This window comes from Rhinolophus ferrumequinum, chromosome 10 (genome assembly GCF_004115265.2).
Source record: "Rhinolophus ferrumequinum isolate MPI-CBG mRhiFer1 chromosome 10, mRhiFer1_v1.p, whole genome shotgun sequence".
NCBI lineage: Eukaryota > Metazoa > Chordata > Mammalia > Chiroptera > Rhinolophidae > Rhinolophus > Rhinolophus ferrumequinum.
The window spans coordinates 41,453,841-41,476,999 of NC_046293.1; the positions used below are offsets into that span (position 1 = coordinate 41,453,841).

Genomic DNA, 23,159 nt, shown 5'->3' on the forward strand with positions numbered 1-23,159 from the left:
CTCAGTGAAATCAAAGGCATGTGGCAAGCTGTTTTCAGTACTGCATGCCATCCCTCTAATGCAGTCTGTCTTGGTCTCTCTGTACAGAGGGTGCTTTCTGCTTCACCTCGGCATTCTAGGGTTCTCTCAGGGGTGTCTTGTTTTTGAATAGTTGTTTGCTGTTCTCCTTGGAGGTGGGGAGTGAAGTCAGGAACAACCTATGTCACCATACTGATTACATCACTCCCTCAAAACAGATTTTTTTTTTTTAAGTTTCTCATTTCACCAAAAATGAAATTATGTAATAAAGTGGAGGATAGATGAAGAAGGAGGTGTCTACAAAGTAGAGATTTATAGAAGCATTTTCTTTTTAACTAAAATGTTTATTTGCTGGTTATTTCTGGTTTTTAAATTACCATTTTATTTATTATATTATCATAGAAGCCTTGAGGGTTTATAACTTTTGAACATACTCAAATGAAAATTAAAAAGATAATCATCTCTTAGGGAAAAATACGACAGAGAATCAAATTCAGATATAAATCGTGACTAGCAAACCAGTGCTATAATCCAAGTTCACTTACTTTTCGTATTTTTCTGTCACTTTCCCCTCACTAAGTTTAATTATAATTCTTAAAATGATTGATTCATTTGAAAGGATATAATGGGAGGTATCAATTTTTTCTGGGAGTTAAAACAATGCTTACCTTGGTTATCCGTTTCTTATGATGGGCAACAAGTTCTTTTTTATTTTTTTGTAAAGCTTTAAATTTCTTGCTGTTTACTTTTTGAACAATAAGGACACTGTTGAGGTCTTCTTAGATTTGACAAGTAGTAGGTTACTCCTTAGCGTGTCTTCTCTTGCCAACCCAGCTTTAAGTCCAAGAAAGTGAAAAGTCAGAACAGCAAAGAAATTATCCATCTTTGTTACCAATGTTAGGGTTCTTGGACCCCACCAAGATAGAAATCGAGAGGAAACCGCAGAAAGATTTTCCAGACAAATTTTATCAAGCTTACTCTCCAGCCCAAGGGAGGCAGCACAGAGGAAAGGAAGGTCCTGGGAACTGAGGGCGCCGGCTCTGCTTAGCTGCTTTTATAAGCTGGGCCGCGGCGGGCTTTCGGGAAAAGGCGGGGCTTCTTGAAAGTGGCGGGCTTCCTTTACGCTACGGGGCCTGGTACATGCGTTGGCACCTGCGCGACGTGGGCCACGGGCGGACCGCTCATTATCGCCACCCCAGGACGGTCTCGTAGTGGTCAACCTTGATAAGTGGATATGCGGAATAGTGGTTCCGACATTGTGTAGACCTAACCGGTTAGAAGTGAGATAATAGTCAGCTACTTCTGCACTTTTGTGTAGAGGGTGATGGGTTGGTGGTCAGCTTATCCTGTGTCTATTCCTCCTGGCCATCAGGCATTCCTTCCGCAGGGCCCAGTCCCTAAGCCATCACAGCTTGACTGATCAGCCTTTGTTGTTGCCATTATTATAATGAAATCTCAACTAAAGTTGTAGGGGTTTTAAAACCATGTGTAGGATCATGGAAAAGTTGCCCCACTAACCATATGGATAATTCATAAAGTCTTGATAGCTTTTTTTGTTATTCACTTAAACCTGAACGGTAAACTCAGAAACCTTCTTTATTTTGTGTTGACTCTATGTAGTATATTGGGAAGGTATAAGGAGGAGAAGTGAGAAAAAATGTACTTCCGAAAACCTATACCTGAAAAAACCAACTATTCAGTTTGAAAATTCAATGTGCCAGGTTCACTCTCCGAGGTGCAAGCCCCGCCTACAAAGCCTCAGTGTACTGAGGGGAGACAAACGTAACTAAATCACCATAACATGGTACAGTAAGTGCTTCGGAAACACAGATGAGGAAACCACTGTGCCTGGGGGAGGGCTGGCTGAGGGGCAGGCTGCTGAGAAGCAGTTAAATTGGGCATGAAGAAAAAATGGGAGATGCTGAGTGGTCTGAGCAGTTGGAAATGGGGTGAGGTAGGGAAGAAGAGTGAGTCTAGGGAGGGAGAAAGTGTGAGAAATGAGCAGAGGCAAGAGATAGATGCCATATTTGGGGTTCTTTTTGGCCTCATAATACGAGGTCAGAGGACTAGAGAAATGAATGTGGGTGGAGAGGGATAGGCTTAAAAAGAAAATGTAAACTCAGGACAAATTGCCATGGGTTTGTATCGCCAACATTGTATTTTTACCCCCTGAAAGCAATGGAGACTTTTAAAAAATAGTTTTGAAAGTTTGAATTAAAATTAATAATTCTCATAGAAAATCAGGAAAATGCAGCAAAGCATAGAAAATACAAAAATCACCCATAGTTCAACCACCCAGAGAGAACTGCTTTGGTATTTAACAGTCCAGCTTGTTTTTCTGTGCTGATTTTTCTTTTTCTTTTTTAAAAAAAGACATACTCGATTGCACAATGTATGGTCATTCTGCATCCTGTTTTGTTGGATTAAACATACGTATTTTCCCATATTATTTCAAACTTTCCATAGGCCTAATACTAGTTGGTCTCAGGGGCACTTAATCAAAGTGTAGAAGTACTTTAGATTATGCATCTGTGGGTTTTGGAAAAATGAATCAGATAATAGGAAAAACAGATGGAGCAAGGTCTATAATAAGCACCTACAGAGTCCAGGTGTGAGGGGATGAGGTTCTGGCTGCAGCAGAGGATTTTAGGATGAGAAACAGAGCTTGCTGAGGACCTTGTGACTAGATGTACGGGATGAATCATGTTCAATTCCTACTTTGGATGAAGTAGCAGATGGTGTACCGTTTATTGAACTACGAGGAAAGAGAAGGAGCAACATATTTGAGGGGCAAAAAAATTGAATTGGATTTAGACATACTGAATTTGTGGGACTTCTAGGAAATCCAGGTGAAGGTGTCTAAAGCAAAACCGGAATATTCTGGAGACATTATGGTTTATTGGTTAAGGATGAAGGTTTTAGATTAAAGAGAGGAGTTCAAAGTCCAGCTCCGTCACTTACCTGCGAGGTGACTTTGGATATGGCATCTTAACGTCATTCTCCAGGCCTTGTTTTCCTAACATGTTAATGAAATAGTTGAGGTGGAAGACAGGAAGAAAGGTAACAGTGCTTGGAATGAGGGGAGGGAGTCGAGTTGTGGATTAGGATAGTTTTGTACCGTGTTTGTGGCACCCGCAAGTTGCTCATTTGGAGATATCAATTAAGCAAGTGGAAATACGGATCTGGAGCTCAGGAAAGGAGATAAGAATGTAAGAGGATGTACATAAGGGCATGATTAATAATGCCGAAATAAAATGTGTAGGAACCGAACGAAGGCCAAGGACTGAGCCGTAAAACACAAACATAATCAAAAGGGGAGCATAGTGAATTGTCTGCGAGAAAAAAGAAGAAGAGAGAGCCGTGTTGTGAGAACCAATTGGCTTGAGAGGGTGGAGGACATGGGAGTATAAGTGACCTTGTGAAGATGGTCATCATTTAGAATATGGGAACTAGAAGTAAACCTGGAGACCTAGGCCTTACTGGGACGTTATGGCTAACTAGCTCAGCAAACCTGGGTAATCGAATTAAATGATGTGGATTATATTGCACATATACTCTTTCAAGGCACTGCAGTGAGTACAAATTGGAAACAGTTGAGAAGGAGGAGTAAGATAAATAAATGATTATTGCTTCACAGGGTAGGGGGGAAAGGAGAACTCAAAGATAAAGCTAAGATTCCGGAACATGACTGAAAGGAGCATGTTGTGAGCACAAATGGAGAAGTCGGGTGGAGAGTCTGGAACTCAGTGAGGTACAGAGAGACCACAGTGTCACACAGATGTGACTAGGAGGCGTGTTGCTGGATGTGTCGATTTGGGAAGTGTCTGTAGAGATCAGTGAGGTGACCTCAAGGGGTGGGGCTTGAGGACAGTGGAGAAGGTTAGCTCTTTTGATAACTTGTGACTGTGGCTCTGAGGACCCAGATCAAAGGTAATGAGACCAATCAGAAGTCTCTCCAGCATTGCTGAGTGGCCTGGAACTCACAAAAGAACCAAACCTGGAATGGAAGTGAGCTACTAGGTCCAACAAGTCAGCAGTGCCAGGAGAACAGGAGGATAACAGAATCAGGGATGGGGTTTAACAGAATGTTGCCATGAACCAGAAGATTTGAGAAAGTCAGGTGCATGGAGTTCACATTGGTTTAGTGTGGGTGTGAGAGAAATGGAAAGGTCAGATCGTGAAAACATAGCAGTTGTATGTGGCTTACAAAAACAAAAAGAAAACAAAAAGAAAACAATACATCATAACCTGGCAGTCAGGAAGACAGGCTCAAGAGCCAGATTCTCTAGGTTTGAATCCCTGCTCAGCCACTTATCAGCTGTGTGACTGTGAGCAGGCCACTTAAACCTCTCTGTACCCAGTTTCCACATCTGTAAAATGGAGATTGTAAAATCATAGCATTGTTACGAGGCACAGATCATTTAATAGTTGTAAAGGACTTAGAACGGTATCTTGAAACATAATATTAGTTGTATGTTTGTTAAATAAACATAAAATAAAATGCTGTTTCTTCATTTGTAAGTCAAGATGAATAGACCTATGATCTGAGGTATGTCCCTTATTGGATCCAAAATTAAACACATTCTACCTCTTGAATATCCCACTCAGTACCTTCTTTTCATTTCCGTTTTAAACTGAGGTGTACTCCTTTGTGGGATACACAGAGGTAAGTTTGCATGCCTCTTCTTTTTTAACTAAGATTTCCTATATTTTTGTTTATTTCTCTTGCGTGAAAAAAATAGGCTATTACCACATAAAGCACTCATATATATGTACAAGGTTTTTAACTCCAGGCAATATCATTGGAAATATTTATAAATGACCTAATTTCTTTGATGTTCTACTTAGACTTGGGATAGGTTAATTCAGTTATTATTGTATTTATTAAGTTCTTCTTGGTGTCTGCTCTTTAATTTCTGCAAAACCCAAAGGACAGTTTAGTCCAATGGATAGTAAATTGAGTATAAGAGCAAAGTTTCTCTCTTTTCTACCACTTACTTCTTGTCTGATCTTGTGCAAGTAACCAAATTGTCCTTCTCAGTGCAAGCTCTGTTTCTTCCTCCCCAACTTATCTCAAAAGGATGTAATTAAAACCTTCAGATCAAGAGCTCTCACTCACCTATTTTCCTGTTTTGAACTGAGTAAATTGTGTAGAGGACATAAGATAGTAAAAATATTGGTGCTGGGTTAAAAAGTAGGCTTAGACTTTGCACCCAAAGCTTCTTGAAGGATCGTGCTAAAATAGACTGTCTATGCTCTGAAGCATAAACTCCATTATGAAGTACTGCAAAAGGAATAATGTCTCTGTATTGTATAAAGTATTTTCTTTTTCTTGTAATTTGAACCTGGTGATAAATTTCTTGCTGATTGCAAATCTACCCTGAGACCACATGACCTTATTTATGGCATTTTTACATGATCTTTATCAAACACAGAATCTGTGTTTTATTCCCTACTTACTTTCTTGTTCCCCAAATCCAGAAGTTCACTTAGTTACAAGGCTATAACAGAGCAAGAACTTTGTTTTCCAGACCTGGATTTTGATTCTGGCTCGGTCACTTACTAGCTGTATGACTTTGGGCAGGTTACCCAGCCTCACTAGGACACAGCTTCCTCACCTATGAAATGAAAAGATAATGCTACCTGCTTTGTGGGGGTAGTATAGGATTATGTTAGATAATTCATGTGAAGCATGTAAAATAGTGCCTAGCACACAGTAAGGACTCAGTAAATAGTGGGGTTTGTCACTCTCTTTTACCTGTGATAGTTTCACTTGAGTTCTCTGCTCCTTAGTATAGTAAGGAATAGTACCAAAATGTAGGTGTCTGACACAGGTTAGAAATTTTAAGAAGCTTTTGAGATGATACGCCAGTTATGTATGTGACATTCACATATCACCGTAATCTAATTTTAAATTATCACTTGGAGCCATATTGAAGACTTTGACGTCTAGAAATACATTTAAAATGACATATCAAAATTTTGATGCATCTCGTGACTTGTCATCCAAAATTGAGTGTTTATTCCCTAAGTTGACTTACCGTGTTAAGAAAGAATGGATTTCAGGGAGCGCAGAGATGTGTGTATCCACACAAAGCCACATCTTTCTCCATGGAAGAATATAATTAACTGACAGCAGATTTAAAGGGTAGAAACTCCCCAGGAACAAGGAACATTCTTTCTGGTCTTATAAACACCTGATAATTTATATACATATTGTTTTTAATATAATTTCTCAAATACATGGAAAAGGCTATAAGAAGTTTTAGTAATTTTGATTCAGGGCTTTTATTAAAAAAAAGAACAAAACTATTCCTGCTTAAAACAAAATCACATGAGAACATGTTTTGAAGAGTTATAAAGCATAATTGAAGCTATAGAACATAATACCGATGTCTGATTCATTTTAAAATAATTGAAGATTTTGCCCTTAAAGCATCCTTCAGGAAACAGTAAATGTTCATTAGCATTTGTGAAATTCTTTCCAAAACATCTGCTCCCCCACTTGGTGGTTTTGAGGCATGTGGCAGGGCGTATGGCAATAAGAGTTAAAGAATGACTCACTGGCTCCACAGTAGCCCTTCTGCCATGTAGTTAATGAACTCTGCAAACGGCAGTGGGGGTTCTTTGTCCAGTTCTGGCCATATGGAAGAGTCATGTCAAAAGGGTCTGAAAAGAGCTGCACGAGCTGGTGACATCTGCAAATAAGGAGGCAGACCTGACACTGAGTACAGCTGTGAGCCAGCAGGTACAGTGACAGTTAACTAGGCTGAACCTATCTCACCCCGTGAGAACAGAACAGATCTCTGAGAAAAGTTATTGGAGGTATGAGGTACATGGTGATAGCCCAGGAAGTGCATTCATTAGCAAGAGAAGTTACAGAAGCAGAGAAGATCATCTATTTTCATAAAAAGAGTGTATCTTAACTTTTTTGGTTCTGGTACTTCAGGGGTACTCTAATGTATTATTGTTTAAGGCAATAATACTCTGAGAATCAGCTTTCCATATACAAGTATGTATTTGCAAGTAAAAAAAATACCTTATCTTATAGAGGGATATCAAAAGATGCTTTTTAATAGTATATTTATCATTATTTTGAAAAGTCAAGCCTGTGTATTAGCTTCCAAGTGAAGCAAATAGGTTTTTCTTATTGAATCAATATTGTGGTAACCGTTAACAAGTTTCCAAAGAATCACAAGAATAAATGATTTCTTAGTAAAGTGCTAAGCACAAAGTAACGGTTATGTGTTTTCAAAGTGGCAAAATAGTAAGAAATCATATAACTTTACCTATTTAACTTTCTATTAAAAAATATCAGGCTGAGGCCCCAATGCATCCACAATTTTAAAACTGTTTTTGTATTTAAAAATGTCTGATAGAGTAATAAGAGCCCTGTGCATGCAGAAAGATCATGTATTTCTCCTTAATGTACTCATAGATGAGTTTCAGTAAAGTAAGTCTTTAGTAACCGAACTAATTTTTTTAAAGTTGGAAGCCATCATATTATTTGCATCAATATAACTGAATTTTTTTTATATCTGAGAATTAGTGCTAAAAAGGCAGAAAAGTCTGCTTAAGTAGAATTTTGTTGAAAAAATTAAATATATAAATTAAAATGCATAGTGGGAAACACATTCTGTGTTTTTCAATGGCTAGTTGGTATTTTGTTAATCTGTTTCACTTGCAGGCATTTAATACCGTCTTGTTTTTTTGTTGGCTAAGAAGGATTCCAGTGAGAGCCAACGATTTACTAGTAGTCACTTAAATCACATACCACCATTAGAAATCTGATTCAGTTACTTTCTAACTGTGTGACCTCAGACAAGTTTCCTGGTCTCTTGAGCCTTGGATTTGTGTATGTGCTGCCCTTAGAATAAGAATAATGGTGCTTATTTTGTAGAGTTGTTGTAAGGGTAAGTCATTTATGTAAATACTTACACCAGTGTTTGGCACATAACAAGCAGTCAGTGAATAAAGTGTCAGTTGTTCTTATGATGGTGATGTTGTGAGGAACCCACATCAGGGCTCCATGTGTCAGCGATTTCCTGACCTCAACCACAAAATCCCCAGTCACTTCTCACAGACCTGTATGTGCATGGTTAAACTGTGTCAGCCAGCTTACTTTGCTTATCTGTATGTTGGCTTGGCAAGGTCAGGGACCTAACGGTAGAAGACCATCTGTGTGAAAGGAGCATCGCTATTGCTCATAACGGCTGGCATCCCCTTGGATTTTACAAATATGACCAGGATACCCACAATTTGCCTCGTTCAGCTAAAGTATGATCTGCAGTCAGCAAAATATCGTTTCTCATAAGCTCCTTGTCTAAGATCCCGTAGGATGTGGAAGGCCTCAGGGGTGACTTCATTGTGTAGCAATAATAGACCGTGTGACCTGGTAGTTAAAGAATTCCCTGACTCATACAAGATGTATTATCATGGCACACATGCTGCTGGATTGTTTTCTTAAAGATTTTGTCAGAACTAGAATCCGAACATCGTATGTAAAAGAGTAAAGGCAAAAAGTACATCACTACTGTTACAATAAAACTGGGAGCTTGAAAAGAGCACACTGCTTGGTAGTAATAACAACAGGCAGTATCTCAGATGCATTTTGATAAGTGAAAGAAGCAAGACTCAAAAAGCACAAACAGTTGGATTCTATTTACATGACATTCCGAAACAGGACAGAACAGGACCTGGTGCTGGGAGAGGAGTGTGGCGGACTCCAAAGAGACCTAAGAAAAGTTTCGATGGAAATGTTCTATATCTTGATTGTGGTGGAAGTGGTCTTGGGGGAGACATGATTATAGCATTTATCCAAACTCCTAAAGCCATACACCAAAAAGGTGAATTTACTATTGTTTGTAAATTGCATCTTAATAAATCTGGCTTTGAAACCAAACAAAACCAATGGCTTGTAGTGTTGATACAGGTCAGTATTTCCTGTGAGGATGTACAATAAAATATTATTTTATCTTCCTCTGAAATGGTGAAAGATTTCTCATGTATTTACTGTGTATTTGTGTTCGCTTATTACAGGTTGAAAGTTACTTTAAGTTCATTAAATAATTTACTTTCTCCTCTGTAAGTAGTAATTGTTTAAAACTTACTTGAAAGTGTTTCAATTTCATGGAATACAATTGCATCTGTTTCATAGTATTTGTTTTCTATATTAATCAGGATGCTACAAATACGTAGCATCGGTAATACTTCCACCTGGCTTACACAATAAGGGGTTTTATGGCTTTATCTCTGATTATAGAATTTGCTAACTGCATAGTTCAGTATTTCAATACTACAGAAACAGTATTATATAACTCTACCTAAAGACTTCATATAAGTGAGGCTGTAAGAAGCAACTTGGTAATTTTCCACATTAGAATGGATATTACATATAAAGCATAAAGTAGATGTCATACTCATACATATATATTGAACACAGTGAAGCAGTCATACAACTTACTAGCATTTTATACACAGTTTAAAATGTAGCATTTACATAAATTAAATACTGGTTTAAAGTAGGTTTGGTCTGCTTTGGTACTGGAGTTTTTACTAACCCTTATTATACTTCATACTCTCCTAGAGTGAAAATGGTATTTCAGCAAAGTACCTAGGTAGAATTTCTAAATAAAAAAGATGTTTAGGTATAAAATATAAATGCATTCTAATAAGACCAAGTCCAACAGTGTTGCATAAAGAAGGCTTCGTGAATAAGGAATGGAAATCCAGCGGGTCATCAAAGGAAAATAAGTCTTAAACACGTAGAGAGATACAGCAAGAGCGTATGCCAGGCAGAGGACAGAAGAAAGATTTGAGGATGGCCAGGGACGTGTTTGGATAAAGGTGGATAGATTAGTGTGTTTGGAGCGAAGGGTGCCTGTAAAGACAGACTGAGAAAGTCAGAAGAAGTGATGAGGTTTGAACAGCCCTGAAATGAATGTACATGCAATCTAGATTTATCCTGTCAGTGAGAGGAGGATGATTGATGGCTTTCCTTTCTATGGAAAGTAGGATTATCTGGGAAAGCAGAGCTTTAGAAATATCCCACGTATAGAATCAGAGCATTTGGGAACTATTGACGGTACAAGCAAAACAGGGTGGCTGTTATGAGAACTTAAAGGACGGATGCTAATGACATAATATCATGAGTAGGAGTTGGTAGCTGACTGGATTTGTGTTAGAGAACTAAATTGAAAGTAATTCAAGATGCCAAAGACAGCTAGAAAGGGATGAAACCATTTCCAGGTTGGTCAAGTTCAGGGATGGTGGTAGGATAGAGGTTTCCCACAAAAGATGAGTTTGGTCTTACACAGACACCATGTCAAAGTGGTAATAAATGTCCAACAATAGTTACATATTATGTGAGACTTTTTCATTCAGCAATATTTTATTGAGTGCCAATGTTTTATTGAAGCATTGTAGTAGACACAGGAGATGGAGCAGTCACAAGGAAAAATGTTCCCATCCTCATGGAACTAACAAGATTCTACAAATATATTTAAGGGTTAAGTAAATAGAAACTGAATAATATAGTGTGGATTTAATTAAAATAATATGGGTAGTAGGAGGTAGGTGGAAGCATAGGTAAAACAAGATTAACAATGAATTGATAATTGTTGGATCTCAGTGATGGACACATGGGGGTTCATTTTACTCTTTTCCCTACTTTTATATACCAGGGGTGCCAAAAAAATGTATACAAGTGGACACTTTGGTCAACGTTGCTCAAACAGTAGTTCGTCCAAATCAGAAGTGTCTGGACGTTGATGGTAACCACTTTGAGCTCCTCTTATAATTGTAGAAGTCAAACGTGACTTGTATTCATCTTTTGTTATTGGTATATACTGAGTATTACAATTTCTTAATTAATAGTTTTTTACTTTCTTAAAATGTGTATACATTTTTTTGACACACTCTGTATGATTGAAATTTTCCACGATGAAAATTTTTTGCAACAGCATAAAGTTCTGTGCATAGAGCTAATAATTAGAGAAGATGTCTGAGAGAGTGAAGAAATCGTATCTGAAGAGTAGCCCGAGAGAGGTAGGGAAAAAATGAAGAAAGTATAGTGTCTGAGAACTGAAAAAGACAAAAAAAATGTTTCAAGGAAAAGATGGATAATAGTGATAACTGCTACAGAGATCAAAGAAGAAGTGATAATTTAAAGAAGTTGTCACAGGTTATATCTAGTAAATTGCTCATTTCTAACGTTCATTTCTGTTTGGATGTTCCTTAATGGCTGAAAAGAATTGTGTACCTGAGAAGCTTGAGAAAACTGTTTTTATCAAACAATTTGATAAGGTGTTTATTACTTAAGAAATACTGCCCAAGCTTTATTTCCTAATATGTGAATATCTATTCCATTTTTCAGGAGACAGATGAGCAAAAACTTCACAAAATAGCCAATGAACTTTTGCTTACAGAAAGAGCTTACGTCAACCGACTTGACCTCTTAGATCAGGTAATATTTTGTTTTCATAATTATTTTATTTTTTGGCCCTGTATATTATCTTAACGTAGTAATTAAAGTGTTTTAGAAACTACAAGCAGGTCCTGACTTTGGCCAGTAAAAGGAAATTTTTAACATTTTCAGCTTTGTCAGTGAATTTACTAGGGTATAAAGGTTTTTATACATCGTAAAGAACAGACTGAAGGACTCTCTGTACAAGTCACAAATGCCTTTATCTGTGTCTTTCAACCCTAACCACTAGTCTGTTCCTTGACCATTTATTGTGATTCTGGGTACCATGTTACTATTAAATCTGAATAAGAGATTGGTGATTCTAATGTTGACATGAATATCACTGATTCCTTTGCTGGTCAGTCCTACGTGAGTGATCCAAGTTGCTACAGTCAAAGGACCAGAAGGGATTTTGAGAGTTCACTTGGTCAGCCTTATATGAAACATTTAATACAGTGCCTGGTGTAAAGTTGCACAAAAAGTCTTTGTCGAATATGTGAATCTACTTTATCATTTTGTACTTTCATCATAGTGGAACCTTGCGTATCATTTCAAATGTACATTTGTAAAGCAAGTTTTGAAATGCGTCAGAAGAATAAGTGTTGAAAACAAAGGCCTCTTAATCCTGTCTTAGTGACAAAAAACCAAACTCGTTATTAAGTTGTCTGCTAATACAGAGTACTCTTCTTAGAAGAGGAAGTTGCCCATCAACTTATTTTGAGTTTGCACATTTGAAACAACTTTTCTCCTCATGGTGCTCACAAAACTAAGACTTTTAGGTATTCCCAGAGTGGAGATTTGTCGAATTGTTTTCTTTTTTCAGCCATATTAGCTTGTTTAGCTATTGTAGCTGACCTTTTAGAATTTTAGAGTCTTAATTACTACAATATCTTATCTATTGGAGTCTCTAAGGACATAATTTTGTGTTCTTCTTGCCTCCCAAGAAAATGCAGTGGAGGTGAATTTAGAAAATTAACAACCATCTGGACATTATGAAGGAACAGACCTCCTTCTGCCTACATTTAACAGAATGGCAAGAGGTATAGTAGCCCAAGTGGAGCATAGCTAAGACTGCACATTTTTAAAATTATCTTTAAGACACCTGTTATTATGTGCAGGAGAAGATCTTTTTATCCTCCTATCAGTGTTTTAAGTTATGTATTGTAATTTTTTACTAAAAAGCAAGAAAACATCTTGAGAACAAAATATTATTTTTTTTATCCACTGACCAGATATGTTTTAGGCACCTACCCATTCTGCTGTGGGGACTAAATCATGATGTCCTCCCTCCCTAAGGAGTGTACAGTTTTAATAGGGAAAATGAGATTTATGCCAAAAAATGATAATGAAGGCAGTATGTAGTAAGTGCCAAAGAAGTCATTCAAAACATAAACAGTAGCGGACAATACCACAATTATTATGTGTAAAGTTTTTTATATCTCTTTACCTATGGATAGAAAGGGTAAATCCTGTTAACCTTAACTGGAAATTCTATGGTATAGAAAAGGTTAACATCCACAGAAAGAGGCATAGCCTAGGTTCAATTCAGTTTCCTAATTCTAATTCCTGGTTTTTCTCAATCAAAGCATATACTCACTCCCACATTTCAAAAATGACTGATTTCTTGAACCAGGACCTTTTCTATTTATTCAACAAAGAGTTATTAAGAACCCAATATGTGTCTAACACAGTTCTGAGTGGTTAACCAATAAATTCGAAGTAATGTTTGTTTTATTGTCTTATTCAGGTATTTTATTGCAAACTATTGGAAGAAGCAAATCGAGGCTCATTTCCAGCAGAGATGGTGAATAAAATCTTTTCTAATATTTCATCAATAAATGTCTTCCATAGTAAATTCCTATTGCCAGAACTGGAGAAACGAATGCAAGAATGGTAAGAGGAGTAGATAGCAAATGATAATGTCTATGGCCGTCATACTGAATGCTGTTATTCAGCTTTTAAATTGAAATACTAATTCTGCACAGAGCTGTAGCCAATCATTTGTGCTAAATTTTTATGTTAAAGACCACTAATAAAAGTTGTGATACATTTTTAGCTTTAGTTGTAAAGGATTTCATCTCTGCTCTCCAAACTATCGTTTGACTAGTGGAGATAAGATACTAGGGGTAACCTGGAGCTTTGAGAATTCCATAGCATTTCTCTTTCCTATGTCATTCCTAAACTTCCTTTAATTCTCTCCCTTCCTTCATTCTCTACAAATCTCACAGCAAAATGGATGTGGTAAAGCACAGGGTGTGTATAGAGTAGTGATTACTTCATTTGAAGTCCCGTGAATCCACTCATGCTATAAGAAATCTTAATGAATTGTTTCTGTATTTTATACAGGGAAACCACCCCTAGAATTGGTGACATCCTTCAGAAGTTGGCGCCATTCCTTAAGATGTACGGAGAATATGTGAAGGGATTTGATAACGCAATGGAATTGGTTAAAAACATGACAGAACGTATTCCCCAGTTCAAATCAGTAGTTGAAGAAATTCAGGTAATAGGACTCTTTTGTTTAAGGCTATAAATTAAATTTTCTGTACAAACCATATAGTCTAGGAGATCTAAAATTTAGATTGAGAAATCTGAGACACCTAGCCAAATTCCATTCTACTCTGAATTATGCAAAAATCATGTCTTCAAAGTTAAAATATTATTGAGCATATGCCATGTACTGAGCAGTAAATTCTCCATTTGCTTTTGAGACCAGGAGAGTCTGGTTTTATCAGGGTCCACATAAATATACAAACTGAATTCCCATTCAGTTCTATACCTCTTGCTTTCTTTCAGAGGTTGAGATGTTGGAATGAATATAAATGAATATAAAGAATGATTGCCTATAAACCCTGACATTTTGGAAACGTAATTATTCAGGGGCTTTTTGTCACTTTATGTATGCGTCCTGATTTTTTTTTTTTTATTTCGCCCCACCCGGCTAATACATTTTATTAATACCATAGGAATTGCTGTTTGATTCTCTAGTCAGAATGGTTAATAACTACCCCTTGTTAAAGTTTAGAGATTGAAAAGGAATTTAGATCACATAAGATTCTTGGTGTGGGACACTATTGCTCCTTGACTGCTGCCTTTTGTGTTTCCTCATTCTCTATGTTTGCCTGCGAGATAATATATACAGGGTGCTTAGCATGGAGCTTGTTGGATATTTCACTACATTATTCTGGTGACAGTGGTCATTATTGTTTTATCAAATCTTAAAATTCTGTCTCCGCAATGTCTGTCTTCACATTATGAGGAAATGAGTGAGTTGTGAAAGGAGTGGTGGATTGAGAATCAGCTAACCTAGGTTAGAATCCTAGTCTTCTGCTTATAGTTACTTGACCTTGGAAAACTCTCCTAACTTCTCCGAGTCACAGTTTCTTCATGTACAAATTTTGGGGTCAGTAATACACACATACAGTATCATATCAGTATATACATACATACATGCCTACACACATAATAGGTTTGTTAGAGAAATCAAATGAGATAGCTAAACTTACAACATTTATAGTATTTTACAGTTTATCAAAGAAAGCCATTAGCCCTTGGCTTCCATGCTAATTTCAGGCCCTTTTTACTTTTCCTGATCTACAATAATAATTTCCAAACTAGTTTCCCCACATCTTCCTAAAGACATATTGTGGCAGGTTGAGTTTACTAGATCTCAGATCTAATATCAGTCCCCTGCAGGAAAACCTCCCTTAGATGAAGCAAGTGTAAACCCAGTTTGACATTATTACCCCACATGACTATTTCTTTGTCAGCCCCTTTTTCTCTACATATACATTATTTGCAAACAAAACTCAGTTGTTCCCTTTTGCTGAATATCTTTCGTGCCCCCACTGTCTTGGACCTGTTCTCCAAGGTCCCTCTTTCTGCACTTGCCTCCCGGTCTTCCTCGCTTCTCTTCCCTCTACAGCCTGCCCTCGTCTAAATTCACGTTAAATGCTCCCTTCTCTGTGAAACCTTTAGTTTCTTGTTTGCTTTAAATGCAAATATCATGTCTTAATACAACGTTTATAACCTGTAGTGCCTTGATCATGGTATGAGTTCAATAAATATTTTAATGAGATTCACGCTTTGTTTTATATGAAAAGAACACATCTTATTTTTAAGTAATCATTTCCCTCTTTTATGTTAACAGTTTATTGAAAGTGAGTGCTGTTGTCTCAATTTTGCCTTAAGAAAAGTAGCTCTATTTACAGAGTTTGGTTTCTAATGGAAAAGAATTCCATGACCTAATGAACAATTAAAATTTTCTGACAGATAATAAAATGCTCAGATCCTGTCATTCTTCTTTGTAGTCTTTTTTAAGTTCAAAGGAAATGACGTTTATGATAGCCTTATTACGAAATAGTTTCTGCTGAATCCAAAGTAATTTAATACAGTTGTGCTTAGTGAAGCTCCTTGAATAGATGTTTTTGTTTTTGTTTTTGTTTTAATCTCTGGAGTATGATTTAATAATGTGCCTCACAAACCCTTGCAGTGACTAATTTAAGTGGCTGACAGCAATCTGGAATTTTCTTGCTTAATATTCAGCTTGATTTTCCTTTCTGTTCTTACACTAGATTCATGGTCCTCAACCTTTAGTGAAAGAATCTGGGGTATTGTTAAATGCATATTCCTAGGCCCTAGGCTCAGAGATTGTGATTTCTTTCATAGATTGGGATGGGCCTCAAAATTTCCATTTTTAATAGCATCCCAGATATACCTAATGTAGGTGATGCAACTTTGTAGAACACACTTTGTAGGGAAATATTGCCCTTGATGAAAGTTCCGTATTTCAGTGTGTTTTTAGACTGGTTAACCTAATTTTTAAATCTTTCTTTACAAACCTTTCTCGTTACAGAAACAAAAGGTCTGTGGAAGCTTGACTTTGCAGCATCACATGCTAGAACCTGTCCAGCGGATTCCCCGATATGAGTTGCTCCTTAAGGACTACCTAAGGAAACTGCCCCCTGATTCTCCAGACTGGAATGATGCTAAAAGTAAATGCTTTCCCCTGCCTCTTTTCCATTGTGGGATAATTCAGTGGCCATGCAGTCTTGTGGTTCCAACGCAAGATAGGTCTCATAGCCACTTTAGTAAAATGTTGGTGTCAGAAAATAACCTCACTGGAAATTGTTATCAGGACCTCAACCAGGCAACCATTTTTGAGCCCAAATCACAGGTTTAGAGCAATGCAAATCACATTTCTCATGCTGGTTTCGTGTTAATCATTAACTCTAAAATATAAAACTATGGTCTTAGAGACATCTGGAATAGTAATACACAATTACCTTGTCACAGAAAGTATACAACCATTCAGAATTACTAGTGCTGCTGGGTAATTAGATAGGTTGATGCATACCAAGAAAGTTAAGATGGCAGTTACTATGTAAAAATAACCTAAGCAAAGGTTAGCTCTACCTGCTCAGAAGAGAAAATGGTGCTATTTAGTGTCAGTTAACATCTTTTCTTAGAAAACTTTACTTCTATTCTGCTGGTTGTCTTTTATTTTTTTTCATTAGATTAGAATGAAAGGCTTTTCTAAGGCTCAAGAGTTTCAATAATAATTTCACTTTCTTGGGTACTTTTAAAAAATCAATTAGCCGTTAAGGGAAGAATGAAAGTTAAGAACTAGAAATGGGATAGATTTCAAGAAGTACCAACAATACTGGTGTACAATCTTAAGGCATTGCTGCTTTCCCTAATAATGTCTTGTCTTCTATTGTAAGTGAACCTTGATAAGAGACGAGGAGCACAAAACACAATCTTTGATCTTGGAGCTTGGGTCTTTTTCTGAACACAGGCTCTGATTTGAGTCTCCCACCATTCAAGTGAATCAGTGACCACAGGAACTTCTCCCCTTTCTCCTTCTCCAGTTGAAAACTTTCCTTGCTCGCCTTCTTCCATTTTCCACTCTTTTGTCCTGAGTGCTTGGTCTTAGTGGCAGAGCTCGTGGTGGGATTGGACGTGGAAATCACCACTGCTACTCAAACAGGTCTCATGAGCAGTGGCCCCAGCCTCTTGTGTTGTCTCCCTTTACCGTGGATCCTATATGGAATGCACGGAATTGCCCATGTCAGGATAGTTCTCTAAAATATCAATACAAATTCAGTTTGTCCCACACTCAAAGTCTTTGCCTTCCTCTAAGTTGCCAATGTCAAAAATGAAATGGTAGCAACATGGTAGCGTATTTTATTGCTCTTTTCAGTTTCCCATTGCTACTTACAGTAAACTTCTAAAGAAATAAGAGAAGCGCTTTGAGAGACCTGAAAGTATAGCAAAAATCCACAAAAGTTCATTTCGTTCAGCCGTGGAACAAAGAAGACAGAAAATTTTGTCCAGAGGTGATAAGGTGGTTGTGGTAACAGAATTAACCTGACAAGTAATCACAAGATAGTAAAGAAAGGAAGAGAGCAGGATGTGATTTAGGATTGAGAGCGTTCCCTGGGGTGGACCGTGCAGGAGGCCTCAGCTTCCCCAGCTTTTCACCAGCAGTCCCAGAGCTCCTACCTTGCACGTTCCAAAGAGTTCCCATTCCCATCTCTTGCTACCACCTGTCCCCGCAACAAAACCCTCCATCCACATTGGCGTCAGAAGATTCTCTTTCACCTGACCTAGGCTAGGACTGCGAGTGTGTTTTCCCAAAGAAAGTGGGTTATGCTAGGTAGTTAATTTGCTCATAAAACGAATAAAATAATACTGTTGAAATGTTATAGAAATTATAGAGTTGGAGGACTTAGGTTCAAATGTGGCTCTTTAATATCATAGTTGTGTGACCTTAGCCAAGTCACATCACTCCATTTCTTTCATCTGCCAAGTGGAACTAATAGAATTTCCGTTCAAGGTTGTATAAGAGTTCATTGACATAATGTATATGAAAGCACCTGGCAAAGTGCCTGGTATGAAGCTGGTGTACATGGTGTCTGTTGATTTGGGATTGCATATATGGATTACATGTACCTGTGAGCCTAATCATTGCATATGATTTATGAGAAAATACCCTTTAAGTTCCAAGTGATCTGCTTATAAATGAACTTTTAAAAGGACCCAGTTTGTAAATGGAAATTGCCCCTGCTTTTATTTTGTATCTTTGGTCTCAGGTTTCTTCTTTTCCTCCTTCTTTTTTCCAGATTTCTTCTTATTATCAGGTATAGTGTGTGTCAGTTATCTAGTAGCATAGTACGGACAACATATATTTATTTTCTTTTCTTTTGTCCCCATTTAGAATCACTTGAAATTATATCTACAGCAGCAAGCCATTCTAATAGTGCAATAAGAAAAATGGTAAGTGGTTTTTCAGAGGAGACAGGAGTCTTCTATAGTTAGATAATTGTCAACAATATAGACTAATATTATGTACAGGTTTCAATCAAAATGAATTGGTACAGATGAACAAAAAAGATTGTTTACAAAATATTTAGTGTTACCTATAATAATACTTTCTCCCAGGTTTTAATTTCCTCATAACCGATACATTTTATACCTAAATTTATGTTTAGTTCCAGTTACTTCTGAACGATTTGTGTTCTCCCTGAGGTTGTTATATTATTAAAGCTACTAAAGTGAAACCACCTTATATTTGACCTTGCTGTTTTTTGTTTTTATTTTCTTAGGATAACCTAAAGAAACTCTTAGAGATTTATGAAATGTTAGGAGAAGAAGAAGACATTGTAAATCCTTCAAATGAACTAATAAAAGAAGGACAGATCCTCAAACTAGCTGCTCGGAACACATCAGCACAAGAACGCTACCTTTTCTTAGTGAGTAATGTAGTGTGGGTAAATCATGTAAAAATAATTCTAAAACATTGTTATATACATCTTGGACAAGTAGGGTGCTTGCTTGCTCACCAAAGCAATTATAGCTAACCTGGTACAGTCACCACTGTCAGGATTCCACATAAGGAAATGTCCTCAGTACCTGAAACTTGTTCTTTCAAGGACACAAATCTTGTTTGGAAGTATTTTCTATAATTTTTCTGGGTAATTATCCTATGTAATTTACTTCAGTAACACTGAAGTAAATACTGAAATACTGAAGTAATACTGAAGACAGTTTAACCTTTCCATAATGATCATAGCTATCATTGTGTTTGTGGGATATGATATGCTTTCTGGAATTCTCTTTTTCTTGTTTCAGATTTTTCCTTTCATTGTTATAGGCTAAAGGGTACCATTTTCTGGATATTTTGTTGGCATACTATTTCCTGACAACAGTTCTCTTCCTAATCCTCTCTAAGCACTACTTTAAATCTTTCTAGTGTAAAGAAATGTATAAGCAAGTTTGGAAAACTTGTGCCTGAAATATCTATATGAAAAGTATATGAATTTGGGGTGGCCGGTTAGCTCAGTTGGTTAGAGCGTGATGCTCATAACACCAGGGTTGCCGGTTTGATCCCTGCATGGGCCATTGTGAGCTGCACCCTCCACAACTAGATTGAAACAACTGCTTGACTTGAAGCTGATGGGTCCTGGAAAAACACACTCAAAAATAAATTTAAAAGTTAAAAAAAAAACACACAAAAAACAAAGTGCATGAGTTTGCTACATAGTCCTTTTCACTGCAGTCAATGCCTGCCCTGTCCCTTCCTTCACTTCCTGGACATGACAATTAGTCTGGGGCTTATCTCAAATGTAAGAGCTCTTCTTCGGGTAGCCAGGCTATTTATTTTTAGTCACTGGCAATTCCAGCTCCTTTTTATATCTAATGGTATGCTGATGATTATAGTAATAGCTAACATTGAGTAACAAGAAGCTAACATTGAGTAATAACTCAGTAAATGTAAGCTGTTATCATGATTGTTAGAGCCAAAGAAACAGAGACGTTGGTAAGGAGGTTGCCCAGTGACTGGCACACATTACAGTCTCAGGATGTTACTCACATCTGAAATTTCTGCTGCAAAGCAATCATCTCACCACCGTAATATGAGTTGTCATTGGGGGAATTTGAGGTTTCTGTTGTTTGGAAGGAAAATTTATAAGAACAAATTGTCATGCAGAGGGGTATTCTCATTTTTAAAAAAAGAACATATGGTCACCATTTGACCCAGCAGTTCTACTTACTCCAAGTTTGTATAACTAGAGAAAATTGAAAACATGTGTCTACACAAAACTTGTACATGAATGTTCATGAGAAAATTATTCATAATAACCAGAAAGTGGAAACAACTTAAAGGTTCATCAACTGATCAACGGGTAAGCAAAATGTGGTATATTCGTGCAATGTACTACTCTATGGCAATAAAAAAGACTAAAATACTGATACATGATATATGGATGAACTGAAAACACTGTGTCAAGCTGTTCGCAAAAGGCCATACACGTATGATTCCCTTTATATGAAATGTCCAGAATAGGCAAATGTATAAAGATGGATGTAAGGAGTGATTGCCTAGGGCTGGTAGAGAGGAGGAAATGGACACAGGGTTTCCATTTGGAGTGATGGAATATTCTAGAACTAGATAGTAGTGATTATTGCACAATTTACAACTATATTAAAAACCATGAATCGAACATTTTTAAAGGGGGTAAATTTTATGGTATATCAATTATATCTCTAACATTTTTAAATGTATAGATATTATCCAAATTAACTATAAAAATCTGCATTTGAGCTCAACAGAAGTACTTCACCTTTCTGAGGTTATGAAGTGAACTAAATATAAATCAGGGACACACGATGTCCTGTCATAGTTCAGAGGTCTACTTACTTTGAACTGTAGGGGTTTTTTTTCAGGTGTGGTAAGGCTACCATATAGGAGACAATTGCCATTGCAAAGATAGTTATACTCACAGATTCCCAAAAGAGGGGACATGCCAAACCATGGGGAAGTCGGGGGGAAGCGGGGGGCGCTACATGATAAAGCACCAGAGTCACGAGGCAGAGGGAACAAGCTGAAAGCTTGAGTAGAGCCTTATTGTAGTCACTGCAAAAAGGAAAAGGCAGCGCAGGAGAAACAGGTTTAGGATTCCCTAGTGTAAATAACTATCAGACTCTGGGAATTAGTGTCTATTGTCTGGGACCTGGCCCTAGGGTGAGTAGGGCGGAGGAATACTGCTCAGAGTGAGAGCCAATGAAAGAGGCGGATGGGGGTTGTGGGCTCTGGATTGGTTGGTTTCCATCTGGAAGGTGTGTTTGCAGGTTTCATTTGCTGTCTCTAGGAGTCGAGAGGGACAGTTCCTCCAGTGTCAGGAAGGCCATGAAGCATCAAAAATGCAGATTAAACAGACGTGCTTAATACACTATTCTGGGCAAAATGCCTGGGAATCAGTGTCTTCCCTTTGTCTTTACCCTGCCTTTAGGTGCTTAGGTAGGTAGTTGTCTTTTCCCCTCTTCCACATTAGTGTTACAGGTTCTATAGTTTTAATTCGGTCTAACCAGTTGCCTTAGTTTACTTTTCACATTTGAGAATTCTGGAAATAGTTTTAGGTTGAATACCTTGACATGGAGCCAAATTAAGCAGCTTTTTGGAGGACAGATGGCAAAGAGCCTTGGGGGAAATACAGTAATAGTAACTTTGAGGCAAGGACCCATCTTGTTCCCGTTATTATAAGCTATCAAACATATCGTGCCATTGCCTCCTGGGAGAATGGAGTCATACAGCAAGAATTGTAAGAAAGCCACATTCATCATTTGAAGACCATCTTCGAAGCATTCCCTGCAGTGTTCATGCTTTAATCCTCCCCCTCCAGTACTGTACTTGTCACAGAATCTCTTCTCTCACCAGCACACTTTTCCCATAGAGCTTCTTGGGGTGTTTTTTTTTTTATATGTAGAAACTTCAGAGGTCCCATTTTTATTCTCTCTTCTCTCTAGAAAGGAAAAGAGGGCAACTTTTCTATTTCCTACTATGGGATGTTACATTTGTCTGGAAAGTCTAATTATATTTAGAATCTGGTTTTGGCTTTTTTTAAAACAAACTTGAATGAAACAGTCACTGGTGAGACATGAAATTGAATTATTGCCATCAAATAAATATATTTTAAGAGACTTGAAAGAAATAGTTAAATAACACTGAAGATCAAGGAGGGGGACCCTTCCAGTACTTTTTAATACAGTTGAGACTTGCTTCTAGCTTTTGACACAGCTTAGCATTTCTAGACTTGCCTTTCCAGCCAGAGATTGCCTGTCAATAACTACTTCTGCACAGTGGGCATGCGATAAAAAGGAACGTCCTGTACTGAAAGGAAAAGTTGATCTACTTGGTGCTACAGTTGCTATAACTTCCTTTTTCAGTGCCAGTGGAAATCCAGAGAGAAGGTGGCGGTGGCTTTATCTCAGGAGCAAGGTCACAGAGGGAACAGGACTAGCTAGCTACCTAATTCCTTTACACATATGGTCTCTTCTACTTTGTAAGCAATATTTTATATTCTTTAAGAGGTCTCACCTTCACCTCTTGGAAGAAGAAAAAGGGTATTTATTGACTAGCATTGAATTGTGATCTGAGTTATAAAAGGCTAACATATAGTCAGTGACAATTTGGAATGTGAAGTCCCACTTAGGACGACAATAGTCGGGGGAATGTAATACTGAAAGCATGAAAGGGAAAGAGAAACATACCATTCCTTATAAGATGGTCTGGCATCTTATCTGACCTCCATAACTCCAAAAAGCAAATGCATAAGAACGTCCACTTTCGTGGACTTGTGTTTCTATAAAATAACAAGACTTTGCTGAACTTTAT

General features: G+C 37.4%; 1 protein-coding gene across 4 annotated transcripts in view; it reads left to right on the top strand.

Annotated features, from left to right (window-relative positions):
- The window catches only part of FGD4 (FYVE, RhoGEF and PH domain containing 4), a 181,088-nt gene that overhangs the window by 142,839 nt on the left and 15,090 nt on the right, over positions 1-23,159 (top strand). For all 4 annotated transcript variants that reach the window (XM_033118451.1, XM_033118453.1, XM_033118454.1 and 1 more), the window contains exons 5-10: positions 11,393-11,482; positions 13,230-13,375; positions 13,829-13,985; positions 16,338-16,476; positions 18,702-18,760; positions 19,090-19,236. In XM_033118451.1, coding sequence (XP_032974342.1) covers positions 11,393-11,482; positions 13,230-13,375; positions 13,829-13,985; positions 16,338-16,476; positions 18,702-18,760; positions 19,090-19,236 — 738 coding nt within the window. The remainder of the gene's footprint in view (positions 1-11,392; positions 11,483-13,229; positions 13,376-13,828; positions 13,986-16,337; positions 16,477-18,701; positions 18,761-19,089; positions 19,237-23,159) is intronic.